We start from the raw sequence: 19484 nt of genomic DNA on the forward strand, positions 1-19484 counted from the left end.
TCACAGTAAGTGCTAGAAATGTACTCAAAGGGTAAACTTTATTAACTCACGCTCCTAGCTGGCAAAATCCTGCGGGACCTGCTGACCTCTGTGTCCAGATTCCCAATATGCACCTGGCATGTGAAGCACTGTGCTGGGGTGGGGGCGGGGCAAGCGTGAATTTGTAAAATACACACTTCAGTCCATTAACATCCAAAAACAGAAAAAGATGCGTTAACATTTGAGGTGCAGATCCCTCGTCAGAACTAGTTCTGATGAAGAGTCATTTCCCAAGATGTTACCTTGTCTTTTTTCATTTTCTGATGTTGGTTGACGTGCTGTGTATTTTCAACATTTTTTCTGTTTTTTTTAACTTCTGAATTCTAGCAGTTGCAGTGTTTTTCTTTTTATCACAATCTACCCCAGCATTGCTTCACGTTCATAAAAGCTTCAAAGAACACATCATACCATAGAATCATAAAATCATAGAAATTGAAGACACAGAAGGAGGCCATGTGGCCCAGCGTGTCTGTGCCTGCCGAAAAAGAGCTATCCTGCCTTTCCAGCTCTTGGTCCATAGCCTTGTATGTTACGGCACTTCAAGCACATATCGCAGTACTTTTTAAAAGTGATGAGGGTTTCTGCCTCAGGTTTCAGGCAGTGCGTTCCAGAACCCTGAGGCGCGTGTTGGGTAGGATTGATTGGGGAATGTCACTCAAAGGGTTGACGGTGGATAGGCAATGGCAAACATTCAAAGACTGCATGGATGAACTGCAGAATTTGTTCATCCCGGTTTGGCATAAAAATAAAACAAAAAAGGTGACTCAACTGTGGCTAACAAGGGAAATTAGGGATAGCATAAGATCCAAGGAGACGACATATAAATTGGCCAGAAAAAGCAATAATCCTGAGGATTGGGAGCAGTTTAGGATTCAACAAAGGAGGACAAAGGGATTAATTAAGAAGGGGAAAATAGAATATGAGAGTAAGCTTGCAGGGAACATAAAAACTGACTGTAAAAGCTTCTATAGATATGTAAAGAGAAAAAGATTGGTGAAGTCAAGCGTAGGTCCCTTGCAGTCAGAATCAGGGGAATTTATAATGGAGAACAAAGAAATGGCAGACCAACTAAATAAATATTTTGGTTCTGTCTTCACAAAGGAGGACACAAATAACCTCCCAGAGATGCCGGGGAACATAGGGTCTGATGAAAGGGAGGAACTGAAAGAAATCAGTATTTGTAGGGAAATGGTGTTAGGGAAATTGATGGGATTGAAGGCCGATAAATCCCCAGGGCCTGATAATCTACATCCTAGGGTACTTAAGGAAGTGGCCCTAGAAATAGTAGATGCATTGCTGGTCATCTTCCAACATTCGATGGAATCTGGAACAGTACCCATGGATTGGAGGGTAGCTAATGTTACCCCACTATTCAAAAAAGGTGGTAGAGAGAAAACGGGGAATTACAGACCGGTAAGCCTGACATCGGTAGTGGGGAAAATGCTAGAGTCCATTATAAAAGATGTAATAGCAGAGCACTTGGAAAACAGTGACAGGATCAGACAAAGTCAACATGGATTCACAAAAGGTAAATCGTGCTTGACTAATCTACTGGAATTTTTTGAGGATGTAACTGGTAAAATAGATAAGGGAGAACCAGTGGATGTGGTGTATCTGGACTTTCAGAAGGCCTTCGATAAGGTCCCGCATAAGAGATTAGTGTGTAAAGTTAAGGCACATGGGATTGGGGGCAAGGTATTGACTTGGATAGAGAACTGGTTGGCAGACAGAAAGCAAAGAGTTGGAATAAATGGGTCTTTTTCCGAGTGGCAGGCAGTGACTAGTGGGGTACCGCAGGGATCGGTCCTTGGACCCCAGCTATTCACAATATATATTAATGATCTAGACAAGGGAACTAGATGTAATATCTCCAAATTTGCAGACGACACAAAGCTGGGTGGGCGTGTGTGCTGTGAGGAGGATGTCGAGAAACTCCAGGATGATTTGGACATGTTGGGTGATTGGGCAGAAACATGGCAGATGCAATATAATGTGGATAAATGTGTGGGTATCCACTTTGGTGACAAAAACAGGAAGGCAGATTATTATCTAAATGGCAATAGATTGGGAGAAGAGGAAGTGCACCAGTCGCTGAAGGTAAGCATGCAGGTGCAGCAGACGGTTAAGAAGGCAAATGGTATGTTGGCCTTCGTAGCAAGAGGGTTTGAGTACAGGAACAAGGATGTCTTGCTGCAGTTGTACAGGGCCTTGGTGAGACCACATCTTGAGTATTGTGTGCAGTTTTGGTCGCCTTATCTGAGGAAGGATGTTCTTGCCATGGAAGGAGTTCAGCGAAGATTTACCAGGCTGATACCTGGGATGGCAGGAATGACGTATGAGGAGAGAGTGGGTCGATTGGGCTTGTACTCGCTGGAGTTTAGAAGAATGAGAGGTGACCTCATTGAAACTTATAAAATTCTGACAGGACTGGACAGACTAGGTGCAGGAAGGATGTTCCCGATGGTCGGGGAGTCCAGAACCAGGGGACACAGTCTAAGGATAAAGGGTAGGCCATTTAGGACAGAAATGAGGAAGAATTTCTTCACCAAGAGAGTGTTGAACCTGTGGAACTCTCTACCACAGAAGGCGGTGGAGGCCAGTTCATTAAATATATTCAAGAAGGAGTTGGATATATTTCTTAAGGCTAAAGGGATCAAGGGGTATGGGGAGAAAGCAGGGACCGGGTACTGAATTTGGATGATCAGCCATGATCGCATTGAATGGCGGAGCAGGCTCGAGGGGCCGAATGGCCTACTCCTGCTCCTACCTTCTATGTAACCACCCCCCCACCCTCTAGATGAAAAAGGGTCTCCTCAACTCCACTCTAATCCTTCTACCAATTACTTTAAATCTATACCAGACATCTGAGTGTATCAATAGGGTTTTAGCTATTATTTAAACTAGAGTTCTAAATTGCTCTGGCCGTAATAAGCCTGAGTTCAAAAAGTCAGTTTACCCAGATATTATCGAGGCTTTCTCAAAACATAAATTTCACTAAAGAAATTTTACTAAGACTTGGCCATGTCTTCTGTGAGAAAACTGGTTGGGGAACCCTTACTGCACTGCTCAAGTGTATCTCCTGTCAAATGAGCTACAAATCAAGATTGGCAGTATCTATGGTTGAATTATTTCCCCCTTTATATCCAATAGATAATGAGGAGACCAAAGCAAAACACTGCGGATGCTGGAAATCTGAAATAAAAACAGAAAACGCTGGAAACACTCAGCAGGTCAGTCAGCATCTGTGGGGAGAGAAACAGAGTTAATGTTTCAGGTCGATATTGAGGCAAGAAGTGCAGAAAATTATGAATAAATCCCCTTGTACTATAGATTTATAATTCAGTGGGCAACAATACTATTATGATAGTGCAGAAAAGGTTTTGATTGTGGTTAGTGAAAAACAGTGGTCCGTGCTTGTTCTCCACAACTTCTTGGTCAGTTAGACCAAGATTCTACCAGGCACTGTCACCTAGCTATGAGTCTGTGGAATGGCCTCATCACTGGACCACCTTGGAATCTTCATTGATAAATCTAGCCATAACTGGCCAAATTTACATCAAGCATTAGATCCCATCAAATGTTACCTAAGAAAGGATATACTTTCCATAGAGGGAGTGCAGCAAAGGTTCACCAGACTGATTCCTGGGATGGCAGGACTGTCATATGAGGAGAGATTGGGTCAACTAGGCTTGTATTCACTAGAGTTTAGAAGAATGAGAGGGGATCTCGTGGAAACGTATAAAATTCTGACAAGGCTAGACAGACTGGATACAGGGAGGATATTTCCCCTGGCTGGGGGGGTCTAGAACGAGGGGTCACAGTCTCAGGATACGGGGTAGGACATTTAGGACTGAGATGAGGAGAAATTTCTTCACTCAGAGGGCGCTAAACCTATGGAATTCTCTACCACAGAAGGCTGTGGAGGCTAAGACACTGAATATATTTAAGAAGGAGATAGATAGATTTCTAGACACAAAAGGCATCAAGGGGTATGGGGAGAGAGCGGGAATATGGTTTTGAGATAGAGGATCAGCCATGATCTTATTGAATGGTGGAGCAGGCTCAAAGGGCCGAATGGCCTACTCCTGCTCCTATTTTTCTGTTTCTATGTTTATTTTTTGAATCAACAGCTTTTCCCTTCCATTTTTCTTTTAAAGTGTGGTTACTCCCTAAACAGACTATCTTTGCCCCCATAAACTTTGCTATACTGCCTAGCTAAGTTAGTAGGAATGCAGGTCGCTACTTGGGCAAAGGCGGGTATATGGAGTTAGGTCGCAGATCAGCCATGATCTCATTGAATGGCGGAACAGGCTCGAGGGGCTGAATGGCCTCCTCCTGTTCCTATGTTCCGATCACTGGTGTGTGATTCTGCCACAGGGTAGCACATCCTCCATTTTCCTCTCTCACTATGAGAAAGCACCTTGCCTCAAATTATTCCTTACCCTTGACAGCTCAGAAACATTCTTTGTAGTGCTCATTTTCTCAACAACCCACTGTTCAACCGGAGCATCTCACCAAAGCACTTTTGGTATATCAGTATGTGTGATATTATGGATGATATGATTTTCCATTCTTGACTATGAAGATAGATTTTTCACAATCTTTAAGGAAATGCCATTCTTTGTTTGAAGCAACAGTTGCACTGGAACTAATTTCACAGGATTATTTTGGAAAGTACTGTAAATATACATTATACACTGTGCTTTGGACAGTACCCAGTGCTTGGCTGCTAAAGCCAATTCTGAGACCCAAGGGTGCCACCACAAAAATCCCAAATTGACATTTTAATATCTGTATATAAAACTGATTGCACAAAATGATTTAATAGAAGTTGCATTAGCATGCATTCAATAACGATTGGCTGTGTTCTAGAGAAGATATGTGGTCTGAAGAGTTTCCTCTTCCTGATTTCTAAAGCTTCCTCAGCATTAATTAACCTTGTCATTACGTCGCTTTGGAACAATTCCTAAATGATTAAAACTATTAATGCTGTCTGGCTGTGGGTTGAAAGAGCTTGAGGATATCTGGTCCAGAAGAGGTTTGAATGTTGTAAGAATAAATACAGAAAGTAATGATTAAATCTTTGATAAATACATGATGATCCTGAGCTGATAAGTCCTCGGAAATACCATGCCAAGGGAAGTAACTGGTCAAAGATGGATAATGAAAGGTGTACGGTTAAATGTGTTCTCTAGAATTTTAGTTGGTTTACCACAGAAGTGGGGGGAAATCTCTGCACACCCCAAGAGACTAATTGGGTTGAATAGAGTTTGCAATTGCACATGCTCATGATTTGATGGGCTGAGTAACTTCTTCTCAATCCAAGTTTTCTTGTAAAAGCTTTATCACTGTTGTTGCATACAGTACAATATATAAGAGCATATTTTCCATTCCAGTAGACAGTGGTGGTAGAGTGGATGGGGAGAGTAGGGACTGGGATATTGGGCAGAGAGCTATATCAATGAATTTACACCCAATTTTCTCTCTTATGATCTTCTAGCCAGCATGTGCTAGAGCTCCATTTATATGTTAAAAATCAAAGATAATGGCAGTATGATGAGCACAAACACAATTGTCTGATTACCTTGCAGGGAAATGCACTGACGCTCAGTTTGTGTACATGAAATGGCGTTGAGGGTCAGGCTGGTTTTGAGCAACAGTGGCACCACTCTGCGAAACAGCAGCCTCATCTGTGTCTGCTTCAATCATGGCCCTGTTGCTGGGCACTACTGCAACATGTCCCATGATCTGTACTAGAATAGACCTCAGGGTAACAATGAGGGCGTTGAAGCACTGCAAAATGGTTCGCTCCATCTCCTGTATAGCGAAAATGGACAGAAGGTTCTCTTGGAGTTCACAGCTCAAGGTCACTAGAGCAACAATGTGAGCAATCAGGAGAGTTTTCCCCACTGTGCGAATGGCCTCTGTCGGAGGAGGTTTCAATGTAGATAGCCCTGAAGTAAAAGAAACATTTCCATTTATATAGCACCTTTCATGGCCTCGGGCTGTCCCAAAGCACTTCACAGCCAATGAAGTAGTTTTGAAGTGTAGTCACAGCAGCCATTTTGTGCACAGCAAGGTTCCACAAATAGCAATGTGATAATGACCAGATAATCTGTTTTAATGATGTTGGTTGAGGGATAAATATTGGCCTGGCCACCAGGGAGAACTCCCCTGCTCTTCTTTGGAATAATGCTCGAGATCTTTTACATCCACATGAGAGGGAGATGGTTTAACACCTCATCCAAAAGGCTGTACCTCCAACAGTGCACCACTCCCTCAGTACTGCACTGAAGTGTCAGCCTAGATTTTGTGCTCAAGTTGTAAGAGTGGGACTTGAACCTATGACCTTCTGACTCAGAGGCAAGAGTGCTCACCCATTGAGCCTCACATGCTGTGCTAGACTACATTGTAAGTAAGTGGCTGCACAGATACAGGTAGAAGACTCCTCTACAGTCACTGCCACACCTTTCAAAGTGTTTGCCATACTCCTTAATTACAGCAAAAATAATGTTGGTTCTTGATATAGGGTGCTTGGTTTCTCACCATGTGGTTCTTCCTGGGGTTCATTAACAGAAACAGACAAACTTATGTCAGAATTCTGCCTGCGACATCCCTTTAAACGCTATATAGAATGTGTGATTGTGGTGTGCATAAGTGCATGTGAATGAATGAATGAGTGATTGGAAAAAGACTATATAAGTTGGTACTAAGCCTTAGCATCAGGAAGACCACGGCTTCATCCTGGCCAACTCACTCACTGTCCTCTAGCCCCGAGATGTTCAGATCTTAAGGCTCTACACGTACAGGGCTCAACTCCCATTTGGTTTGTCCCTTCCTTTTATGTGCTACCTTGTCTGAAAGCAGATAAGTAGTTCTGAGAGTTGGAAGTTCTGAAGAGCATGAGAGTGGCATCCAAGTGCCCAGCTGTATCCCAGCTTCTGCAAGAGTAAATGAACATGCATCATGCAGCTAGGTTTTGTCATAAGCTCTCTTCTGGACTAACCTATGGAGTAACAGGTTGGGAGGCAACTCTTTTTGGCTTGCATACTTTGCCCACCTGACTAGCCTTACCCTGGAAGACTTCCTTCAGCTTTTAAACGTTTTCCTCATCTGCTCTCTTAATCTTTAGGTGCTGGACACTGCACTAACTCATTGGCCCACAGCAGAGTGCGCAATTCTCTTGGATGGGAGTGCCACAGAGTCTCAAACAGGGCAACCTCCTTTCCTGCACTTCATGCAAAAGTATCCCCAGTGCAGTATCTGGTAAAAGGAGGTGTTCTGTGATGTTCCTCAGCCACTTGTACTTTTCTATAGCAAGACTTTCTGGCCAATGACTTCTTAACTAGCCAACAAATAATAAGCCCCCTGAAATAACAGCTGCAGCCCTTTAAGAGCTCCATGCATCAAATTTCCCAATGCTCACTGACAGCGAACTTTTTGATATTCTGCTAGAATGTTTATTCAGGTCTCTTCAGGACTGAAACCCAAAAACACTCCTTGTAATTTCAGTTGACACATATAATATCCTTGCGCTTAATACCCTCTGGGCACTATTTTTATTGTATCTTTTCAATACAAACATTAATCTATTTAAAATAAACAGGATAATGACTCCAGTAAAAAAAGCACAGGCGGGAATTTGTGTAAACAGATTATTTTCTGTCAAATTGTGGGATTGGTTCAAAAAAGATCACACCCACAGTTGTAAGAATGTGTGACTATCATTCTTACAATACTACCATAAACACTACCTGTAATACAGCTTCAGGATTAGGTTAACCTGGCACCCAATTTGACCCTGAGCTGAGCTTCCAACCCCATATCCTCTCCATCACCAGGACTGCCTACTTCCACCTCCATAATATCACTTATCTCCATCCCTGCTTCAGTCCTTTTGCTGCTGAAATGCTCATCCATGCATTTGTTACTTCTAGACTCGAATATTCCAATGTTCTCCTGGCCAGCGTCCCATCTTCCACCTCCCATAAACTAAAGATCATCCCAAGTTCTGCTGCCCATATGCTATCCCGTCCACCCATCACTTCTGTGCTTGCTGACCTACATTGGTTCCCGCTCCACCAACAACTTCATTTTAAAATTCTCATCCTCATGTTCAAATTCCTCCAAGGCCTTGCTCCTCCCTATCTCTGTAACCTCCACCAGCACAACAACCCTCTGAGAACCCTGCATCCCTCTAACTCTGGCCTCTTGTGCCCAGCATTCCTTTGCCCCACCATTGGCACCCGTGCCTTCAGCGCATGACCCTAAGCACTATAGTTCCCTCCCTAAAGCTCTCTACCTCTCCACCTCTCTCTCCTCCTTTAAGACGTTCCTTAAAACCTACCTCTTTGACCAATCTTTTGGTAACCTTCTTTGGCTCGGTGTCAATTCTTGACTGATAATACTCCTGTGAAGCACCTTAGGACGTTTACTACATTAAAGGCGCTATATGAATGTGAGTTGTTGTTATTGTAAGTACAATAAACATGTTTCCATCTTGTTTAAAGTTTATATGTTTGTGTGCTTATATAGCTGGAGTCAAAGCTCAGCCTAATCACTTCAGCGCAGTGAGCAATGGCTATGGACAACTTTACAGAAGTCTGGGCAAAGCTCAAGGAGCTGCATGACCAAGAAGTGCAAGGTACAGAAATTATCAAAGATGTTCGCAGTTCCACACATTCCTTTACATCGTAAACGTATTCGCTTTAAACAGCCACTGTTAAATATAAAACGTAATAGTCGGGTTATCTTTTATCTTCACTTGAAGTATTTGGCAACAACACATATTTGCAAAATTTATTTTAACACCGAATAGTCACATCCTTTCAGGAAAATTTTGTGAGAATATGGACAATGATTACATTGTTTCTAAAGTTTTTTTTTCTCCTGGTTCCCTTTTACCTTTACTGTTTAGGACTGTACGCAAAGTTAACTGAGATAAACATGGAGCGATGTCTGTGAGTATAGCACATTATGCTTTTGATTGCACTTTTCTTTCTCTATATATAAACTCAATATCCTGTATTACAAAACTCCTAATGCTTTCTGTGATTATCTTAAATTTGTTCCCTCTTGTTACCAACTCATTGACCCATATAGAATCATACAATGGTTACAGCACAAAAGGAGGCCATTCGGCCCCTCGAGCCTGCTCCACCATTCAATGCGATCATAGCTGATCATCCAAATTCAGTACCCGGTCCCTGCTTTCTCCCCATACCCCTTGATCCCTTTAGCCTTAAAAAATACATCCAACTCCTTCTTGAATATATTGAATGTATTGGCCTCTACTGCCTTCTGTGGTAGAGAATTCCACAGGTTCACCACTCTCTGGGTGAAGAAATTCCTCCTCATTTCTGTCCTAAATGGCTTACCCCTTATCCTTAGACTGTGACCCCTGGTTCTGGACTCCCCGACCATCGGGAACATCCTTCCTGCATCTAGTCTGTCCAGTCCTGTCAGAATTTTATAAGTTTCAATGAGATCCCCTCTCATTCTTCTAAACTCCAGTGAGGACAAGCCCAATCGACCCAATCTCTCCTCATACATCATTCCTGCCATCCCAGGTATCAGCCTGTGAATCTTCGCTGAACTCCTTCCATGGCAAGAACATCCTTCCTCAGATAAGGCGACCAAAACTGCACACAATACTCAAGATGTGGTAAAAAAGTTTTTCCTCATGTTGCCTTTGGTTCTTCTGCCAGTCACCTTAAATCTGTGTCCTCTGGTTCTTGACGCTTCCTCCAATGGGAACAGTTTCACTCTGTAGAAAGAATCCATTACTATTTACCCTTCCTAATCTTGAACACTCAATCAGGTCACCCCTCAGCTCTAGTGAAAAAACCGTAACTTCTCAAATCTCTCTTCATAACTATGACCCATCATCCCAGACAACATTCTAGTGAATCTAGTGCGTCTTTTCCACTGCTTCTATACCCTTCATTAATAGGCTGCCAAAACTGTGCATTATGTTGCAAATGTGGCATTATTAAGGTTTAGTATAAGTTCAACCGTACCTCCTTGCATTTGTATTCTATGCCTCTAGATACAAAACCAAGAAATCCATTTGGCTTTTTTTATGGCCTGAAGGACAAGCTGGTGGAAACTATGTGGAGATAGAAACTAATTGGTCAGGCTCAGCATGGGTTTACAAAAGAAAGGTCATGTCATTCCCTTAGCCCAGTTGTTTCAGAGCAGTTAGTACACTGGCATCGACCCAACAATGTGGAAGATTACACAATTATCGCCCTATCAGTGGTAACATGGTGAAAGAAATCATTAATAGTGCCATCAAGCAACATCTATTCATGAGGGGAGACCTGATAGAGGTCTTTAAGACTATGAAAGCATCTCTATCTCTCTCCTCCCTTAAGACACTCCTGAAAACCTACCTCTTTGAACAAGCTTTTGGTCACCGTCCTAATATCTCCTTACGTGGCTCGGAGTCAAATTTAGTTTGATAACGCTCCTTGGGATGTTTTACCGTGTTAAAGGTGCACTATAAATGCAGGGTAGACGTAGAGGAGATGCTTCTACTTGTGGGTGAGACCAGAGCTTGGGGCCATAAATATAAGACAGTCACTAATAAATCCAACAGGGAATTCAGGAGAAACCTCTTTGCCCAGAGAGTGGTACGAAAGTGGAACTCGCTACCACAAGGAGTAGTTGAGGCGACTAGCATAGAGGCATTTAAAGGGAAGCTAGATAAGCACATGAGGGAGAAAGGAATAGAAGGATATGTTGCTGGGGTCAGTTCCTCGGAGTCCACATCACGGAAGACCTCTCCTGGTCCCTCAATACCTCCTCTTTGGTGAAGAAGGCCCAGCAGCGCCTATACTTCCTAAGGAGGCTGAAGGGATGTAACCTGTCACCCCTGATCCTCGCTAACTTTACCGCTGCACAATAGAGAGCATCCTGATTAACTGTATCACAGTGTGGTATGGCAGCTGTAGCTCCTATGACCGGAAAGCCCTGCAGCGGGTAGTGAAAACTGCCCAACGCATTACCGGCACCCGGCTACCGACCATAGAGAACATATATCAGAAACGCTGTTTACGGAGGTCACTGACCATCATCAAAGACCCTACCCACCCCAGCCACAGTTTGTTCGCCCCCCTGCCATCTGGGAGACGCTACAGATGCATTCGCACCCGAACGACCAGATTTAGGAACAGCTTCTTTCCCAGGGCTGTCATCCTACTGAACTCCACAAATAAACTCTAAAGCCTGCACATCTGCCAATGCACTTTATTATGTTTATGTTTATGTATTACAAGCCAAATGAATGTTGAATGTTAAATGTCTCAATCAAAATGTACACTCTCGGGAGCCGCAAGCCTACATTTCGTTGTACTGCACTTGTGCACTAACAATTACAATAAAGTTGATTATTATTATTATTATGAAGAAGGGGTGGGAGGAGGCTCGTGTGGAGCATCAACACCGGCATGGACCTGTTGGGCCAAATGGCATGTTTGCGTGCTGTAAATATTACGTAATACTATGTAATATTCATTTACTTGCACAATCTCCCTATGGTATAACTAGCTAGCGTTGTGGTTGTTTTGAATCTCATTTCTTTTGAAAAGAATCTGTTTTTTCTTGAAACTAAAGAAAGGCTAACAACAGCTGATGCATACAGTGAAGCTAGTATCATACCCAGCTGCATAGTTGAATTTGCCACATGCAGGCATGAGTAAGTTGTGCAGATCCTTCTCATGAATGGGATAAATTCCAAACTCTTGATTTATGATTAAGAATTCTGTTTATACAACACATGTTAGAAATTGCAATAATAGAAGAAAGAATTTCATTATTTAGAACATTCAATGTACAAAGCTTTTCACTTACCTCTGGTATAACAGCAGTACTGTGTTACACAGTGACGCACGGAGACTGGAAGAGCTGTTTAGCAAGAACCACCAACTGAGGGAACAGCACAAGATAATGAACGACAATGTCAAGATTTTGGAAAACAGGTAGGAAGAACTTGAAGAAAGGAGAAGCATATTAAGCCTTTTTCCTGTTGTTTCTAAACTGAGACACCCTTTAAACTTGAATACATCTAAACTGCATTGAAACCTTTAAAAATCCTCCCAAAATGTACTTTTATGTACTTGAATATAAAGGTTATATATTAAGTTGATATTTTATTTACATTTATTGCTGAATGATTCAGATGTTCGCCAAATAAAATATATAGTTTGACGGTGCTACAATTGGCCTCAGTATATTGAGGTGAAATAATCGGCCAAGTTTCCTTCCCGGTTGCTATTGTTATTGCTCCACCATTGGTGGCCGTGCCTTCAGCTGCCGAGGCCCAAAGCTCCGGAATTCCCTCTCTATACCTCTCGCTCCTCCTTTAAGACGCTCCTGAAAACCCACCTCTTTGACCAAACTACAGGAAAAGTTCTGATATCCGGCACCGACGGGACCGAGCTGCTGCCGATCTATCAAAACTTCCGGATAGACCAGCGCTAATGTTGAAGGATACGGAGGTTTTCATCTCCGTATCTGACAACAAACACTGTTGCTTAGCAACAGCTTGTAAACACTCGGCCCGTACCTTGGAAGCGTCTCTGAAGCTGTTGCTAAGCTACAGAGACGCTTTCCAGAGCCTGACTGTTAAAAAAATGCTAGGAGAAGAAAAAAAACCTAACCAAAACAGCTGCTGATTTCTGCCGTTAGATCAAGGTTTCTGGGCATACAACCTCCAGATAAACCAAAGTTTCCTGTAATATCTCCTTATGGGGCTCAGTGTCAAATTTTGTTTCATAACGCTCCTGTGAAGCGCCTTGAGACGTTTTTACTATGTTAAAAGGTGCAATATAAATGCAAATTGTTGTTGTTGTTGTTGATGTGACTTTTGTGGGAAGCCAAACATGCGTTGACATTGGGTGAGAACGGGATAGGGCTTTGTTGCGATGCCCCCCTACCATTGAGTAGCCTCCTGACACTGTCTGGTCTCACGGACTAGAGCACAACTAGTGCCCATGGATCACAGAGTACATCAGTGCTTAGAGGAGAGGAGAGGAGCAAAACTGCTGGCAACTTTCTTTGTAAAAAAGAAGAGGAACCAGGTTGCTGTGCAACATTTTGTGTAAAGCTATGGAAGCAAAATATTTGAGGACAGAATTTGTTCCAGGTACCAATGGAATGTGATTTAGCTTTAGTGTGTAAATGCAAACAAACATTACAAGTTGTTAGACAAAGTAAGTAGCTTTTCTCTTTGAATGAAGTGTTGACATATCAGATGGAAACCTTTTATTCCTAGAGTTTGATATCAGCTCAGGAATTTCTGGCTCAAGCTCATTTAGAAGTCAGGTGAGTTGAGAAAATAAAGTTTGTTTGTGTTTTGGAGCCAATGGTCACAAGCCCTCCATGCAAAAATAATCCTGCATTGAAAAATCTTGGCAGTCTCGAAGCTAAATATGAAGAATGGAACATCATCTGCTATAATAGGTGTAAACGATTTACAGTGCCAGTACTGCTTAGGTTAAGCTCAGACAGGGCCCAGTGTATGATTATAGAACCTGCAGCACAAGCCATAATCATCCACCCCTCAAAAAATGCTATAATAGATCACTGAAACAAATCACTGAAAACAGGGGACAGTGGTAAATGAATTAATATGATTTTGAGAAGCTCCCCGATATAATTTCTTTTGAAGACAAATGGTAGGTAGAATGACCTAAAGCTTTTGCCAAATGCCAGTTCAGATTAGTTACCAGGGAATGCTAGGATCTCTGTAACTTTCTCCAGCCCTTACAACCCTCTGAGAAGAACTTTAACATAGATAAATGTGAGGTGAGGTGCACTTTGGTAGGAAAAACAGGAACATCTCTACACGTTAGAAAATAAAAAAACTGAATGGGGTAGCTGAGCAAAGTGATCTAGAGATATGGGTGAACAAATCATTAAAAGCAGCATTGCAGGTTAGCAAAGCAATTAAAAATGCTAACAAAGCACTGGGATTTATTTCTAAGGATACAGAATTCAAAAGCAGTGAAATTATGGTGTATAGAACCCTGGTCAGGCCATATTTGGAGTACTGTGCACAGTCTGGTCTCCATATTATAAAAAGGACATAGAAGCACTGGAGAAAGTGCACAAAAGATTTACAAGGATGATACCAGAACTGAGAGATTACAGCTATCGGGAAAGATTAAACAGGTTGGGGCTATTTCCTATAGAAAAGAGAAGACTTAGAGTTGTCTTTAAAGTTATGAGTGCATTGGACAGGGTAGATGTGGAAAGAATATTTCCACTTGTTAGAAAATCCAAAACTAGGGGCCATAAATACAAGATAGTTAATAATAAATCCAATAGGGAAATAAGGAGTCATACCTAGCACAAAGGAAGATGGTTGTGATGGATGAAGGTCAATCATCACAGCCCCAGGACATCGCTGCAGGAGTTCCTCAGGGTAGTGTCCTAGGCCCAACCATCTTCAGCTGCTTCATCAATGACCTTCCCTCCAACATATGGTTAGAAATGGGGATGTTCGCTGATGACTGCACAGTGTTCAGCACCATTCACAACTCCTCAGATAATGAAGCAGTCCATGCACACATGCAACAAGACTTGGACAGCGTTCAGGCTTGGGCTGAGAAGTGGCAGGTAACATTTGCGCCACAGAAGTGCCAGGCAATGACTATCTCCAACAAGCAAGAATCTAGCCATCTCTGGCATTCAATGGCATTACCATCACCAAATCTCCCACTATCAACATCCTGGGGGGTCACCATTGACCAGAAACTTAGCTGGACCAGCCACATAAATACTGTGGCAACAAGAGCAGGTCAGAGGTTAGGTATTCTGCAGCGAGTGTCTCACCTCCTGACTCCCCAACGCCTTTCCACCATCTACAAGGTACAAGTAAGGAGTGTGATGGAATACTCTCCACTTGCCTGGATGAGTGCAGCTCCAACAACACTCAAGAAGCTCAACACCATCCAGAACAAAGCAGCCCGCTTGATTGGCACCCCATCCATCACTTTAAACATTCACTCCCTCCACCACCAGCACACCGTGGCTGCAATGTGTACCATCTACAAGATGCATTGCAGCAACTCGCCAAGGCTTCTTTGGCAGCACCTCCCAAACCCGTGACCTCTTCCACCTAGAAGGACAAGGGCAGCAGGCGCATGGGAACCCCACCACCTGCAAGTTTTTCTCCAAGTCACACACCATCCTGACTTGGAAATATATCGCTGTTCCTTCATCGTCACTGGGTCAAAATCCTGGAACTTATACCTAACAGCACTGTGGGAGTACCTTCACCACACCGACTGCAGCGGTTCAAGAAGGCGACTCACCACCACCTTCTCAAGGGCAATTAGGGATGGGCAATAAATGCTGGCCTTGCCAGTGACACCCACATCCCATAAACGAATAAAAAAAAATGTCTTTACTCAGAGTGTGGCTAGAATGTGGAAATCGCTACCACAGGAAGTATTTGAGGCAAATAGCTTAGATGCTTTCTAAAGGAAACTAGACGAGTACGAGAGAAAAAAGAACAGAAAGATATGGTGAAAGGTTGAGATGAGGTAAATGGAATTGGAGGAGACTCGTGTGGAGTATAAACACTAGTATAGACTAGTTGGGCTGAATGGCCTGTTTATGTGCTGTATATATTTGTAATTCTATGTAAATCTATGCGGTCTCTGCACTCCTCCAATTCTGTCCTCTTGCACATCCTTGATTTTCATCGCTCCACCATTGGCAGCCGTGCCTTCAGCTGCCTTGGCCCTAAGCTCTGGAATTCCCTCCCTGAACCTCTCTGCCTCTCTTTCCTCCTTTTAGACGCTTCTTAAAACCGACCTCCTTGACCAAGCTTTAGGTCGCCTTAGGTGGCCCGATTTCAAATTTTGTTTGATAATGCTCCTGTGGTGCCTTTGGATGTTTTACTACGTCGAAGGCGCTATATAAATGCAAGTTGTTGTTGCATGGGGGTGGGGTGGTCGGTTGATGATTTTCCTGTCCTTCAATTTGCATCAACCCAGTTGGTCCAGATGAGATCAGGATTTCAGTGTTGTTAATCATGGGCAGAACACAAATTCTACCATCCCATTGTGTGGATGCAACTGCTCTAATGGGCTGCTACTGCTATTTTTAAGCATATATTAATGATTGATATAAAGCTTCCTAAGTTGCCTTCATTTTGAGAGTATATTTCTCCTCAATTGCTTTCTAGAATTGCTCAGTTGATGCCTTTATTTTAATGCTCAGATTGAAGTATTGAGAAATGGAAGGGAAGATAAATCTAATACTGTCATGGGGAGTCATTACAAACCATGTTATAGCAACAACTGCATTACAGGGATGGTCTTTGATACAGTTTCTCCATGAGTGAAGGATCCATGAATAATGTATGTTATATCAGAGGCAAAGACACATCAGAGAACACTACAGTCTGTGTTTTCTGTTCCTCCAATCAATATTATCAATGTATGGAGTGCTTTAAATAACTCTCTTGTAGTTGATATTGTGTTGACAACGAAGGAAACTAACACAAGCTTAAATGCAGTCTCATCTTACCCTGATATTACAGTAGAACCACCATTATCATTCACCTTCCAGATTATCAGGCAGAATTTTAGTGCGACAAAGCATTTGCGGAAGAAATTCTTTCATTGCTCCATTCTCCTCCTGTCTGACATAGATCAACCTTAACTCAACCAGATTAAATTCCATTTATATTATTTGCCTTATGCTTGTCTTCATTCCCTGTTAGTACACCAATATGTGCGAGAACAAAATCTGGTGTAGGCATCAGTCTGGGATGTGTCCGGGGCCAGAGGAGCGCACGCCCGAACCCAGAGGCCCAAGGATTGATGGAAATTGGTTCTTGGGCCTCATCAGCCTACTCAGGGTGAGCTGCCGGTGCTGGTCACACCTCCACACTTGACCGCAGTGTCTGTGGAGTTGGCGAAGCACTCCTGCTCCTCCTAGCTCCACAGGAAGGGACTTTCTTATAAAGAATTTTCGAAACTTACCTTCCATTGCCGACCATGCGGGCTGCTGAAGAATTCTGAGCACAGCAGCTCGGTGCTGACTAATTTCACCAAGGGGTCCTTCAACAGGCATTAGGCCCCTAATCAACTGCCCAAGACGCATCAAAAATGGGGCCCACGAGTTTAGTAGCAGAATCAACGCCTGCGCAGATTGGGTGCAGGCCATCCCACTGCTGCATTGGTATGCTTTGCGCCCGTTTTATGCCTTAGTGAAAGAGGCGCAATGCATACCAATTGCTACTTTCCATTAACCACCATTTTGATTATCCACTGTGGTTTGGAGGGAGAGTTGCCTCTATTGATACAGTGTCAGCTGTGCTTCAGGTGAGTAACACTCTTGCCTCTGAGTCAGAAGGTCGTGGGTTCACGTCACTCTCCAGAGACTTGAGTACAAAAACCTAGGCTGACACTCCAGTCCAGTATTGAAGGAAAACTGCACTGTTGGAGGTTCAGATGAACCCCATCTCCTCTCTCAGGTGGATGTAAAAGATCCCATGGCACTATTTCGGAGAGGAGCAGGGGAGTTATCCCCGGTGTCCTGGCCAATATTTATCCCTCAATCAACATCACTAAAAAACAAATAATCTGATCATTATCACATTGCTGTTTGTGGGAGCTTGCTGTGTGCAAATTGGCTGCTGCGTTTCCTACATTACAGCAGTGACTACACTTCAAAAAGTACTTCATTGTAAAGCACTTGGGGAATGTCCTGAGGTCGTGAAAGGTGCTACATAAATGCAAGTCTCTCTTTTCTTTTATAATGGTGGTTTCACTGTACTTTGTTCAAATCAATGAACCACACTAACCATATGTTTGAGTTAGGTTACGAGCAGGTCTATGTGACAGATGTACAGTCACGCAGGAACTGGCCAGGAAAAAACAACAGGAATTTGAAAGTTCTCAACTCCAAAGCCTTCAGCATATTTCTGCTCTCAGTAAGAACTCTACAAATCTCTGTATTGGTGCATTTCCTACTCGGTTTTTCAAGGCACTGCCTCTTACTTGCTTCTGGTTGGACATTTTGCAGCTTATGAAATCAATGGATTGAAAGAAGAAAACAAAACGCTTCACCAAGAGCTGAGAAAGCTGAAATATCTCCTGGAGTGAGTAAACGGGGTAGTTATTGTTACATTAACAGTATCAAAATATTCTTATGGGGTGGGGATCAGGATAGCTGTCACTTCAGAGGAATTCAGTCGAGTTTATTGTATCGAGAACAAGTAGGCTTTTCATTCAAAAAGACTACCATTTAAACAAATATTTCTTAACAGGAATTATGGTGCAAACATGTTCTTCCATAAAGTAGCTGAACTCTTATAAGCTCGGGTAGATTTAGGTGCCACCAAGGATCAGAAAGGCTCAGCTATTATATTACGATTCCAAACGATATGGTTCACTTGGAGTGCCTGAAAGTCTGATCTGCCAACCATATTGATAGTGAGTTTGACCGGTCCTTTCATGAGGTGTTGGAGAAATACCACAATTCTCCACATCTTTAGTGATTGCTAACCTGTAAGGGTGGTGAGCAGCCCAGCCTGCGGTCCTTAAAGGGACCGCTAAGAAAAGGCTCAAAAACAATTATGGGAGAATTCCGTGGGGGCCAAGAGGAGCAGGGGTGCCCCTCCAGGCTCCACAAAAAATGCTGCGGCTCCCTGCCAGCCAGTGCGCGACCCGCTCGGGGATTGGCGCCTGCTCTCCCCCTTCCCCCAGGTCCGAGCTGCCGGCTGGCTCAGTGTTGGGAGTCAGGCCGATTTCCCACCCTCTCACAACTGGTAAGCTGCAGCAGAATGCCCCTTTGGTGCCTGCGGGTATGGTAGAGTAAATGGTGGCACATTGTTCCATTGGTCAGCATGATGGTAACAGCAGGCTACAAATTTGAGATAATCAGAAAAAAGAATTAAAGGGGAGATTAGAAAACAGTTCTTTACACAGAGCATGATTTGGATGTGGAATCGCTGCTGAAGAAGAGCCCATTGGTACTGAATAAAGGGAACCTGCTGCATAATAGCATTGTATACTACTTGGTAATAAAGGGATATTAAAGGATATGGAAGCAAGGAGAACAGTGGGATTAGACAAAATAGCTCATGGAATGGAGAAAATGCCTGCACAGACCTGATGGACCTGTTTCTAAGCAGTAACACGCAAGAGGGCTAATTTTAACCTAATCCGCCCAGCGGAAAACTGACAGGATCGGACAAGCCACCCATTATACACCCTGCCCAATTTTATATTACACAATGCAAGCAGGGTATAAATTGGGCGGTCGACCTGTCCCGTCACTATCCCGCCAGATGGGTTAGGTTACAATGACCTTTATCATTCTACAATAAATATATAGGAAGAACATAAAGAAACAGTGTCAACACCCGAACGTTATAGCTGTGTATTTTTTGCTTGTACTGTAATACGTTTGTCTGTGCTTGC

The 19484-nt window shown here is 43.1% G+C and overlaps 1 protein-coding gene across 3 annotated transcripts in view; it reads left to right on the plus strand.

Moving 5' to 3' along the window:
* Positions 1 to 19484, plus strand: part of LOC147108792 (uncharacterized) — a 102668-nt gene that overhangs the window by 11275 nt on the left and 71909 nt on the right. For all 3 annotated transcript variants that reach the window (XR_015080655.1, XM_086005628.1, XM_086005627.1), the window contains exons 2-7: positions 3190 to 3269; positions 8575 to 8683; positions 8957 to 8999; positions 11925 to 12020; positions 17880 to 17992; positions 18085 to 18160. Coding sequence is in view for 2 of the 3 variants with exons in the window: in XM_086005628.1 (XP_085861754.1) it covers positions 8617 to 8683; positions 8957 to 8999; positions 11925 to 12020; positions 17880 to 17992; positions 18085 to 18160 (395 nt within the window). In the remaining variant the exon portion in view is untranslated. The remainder of the gene's footprint in view (positions 1 to 3189; positions 3270 to 8574; positions 8684 to 8956; positions 9000 to 11924; positions 12021 to 17879; positions 17993 to 18084; positions 18161 to 19484) is intronic.

Source organism: Somniosus microcephalus, chromosome 13, assembly GCF_052327205.1.
Source record: "Somniosus microcephalus isolate GS21.2 chromosome 13, FLI_Smic_1.0, whole genome shotgun sequence".
NCBI lineage: Eukaryota > Metazoa > Chordata > Chondrichthyes > Squaliformes > Somniosidae > Somniosus > Somniosus microcephalus.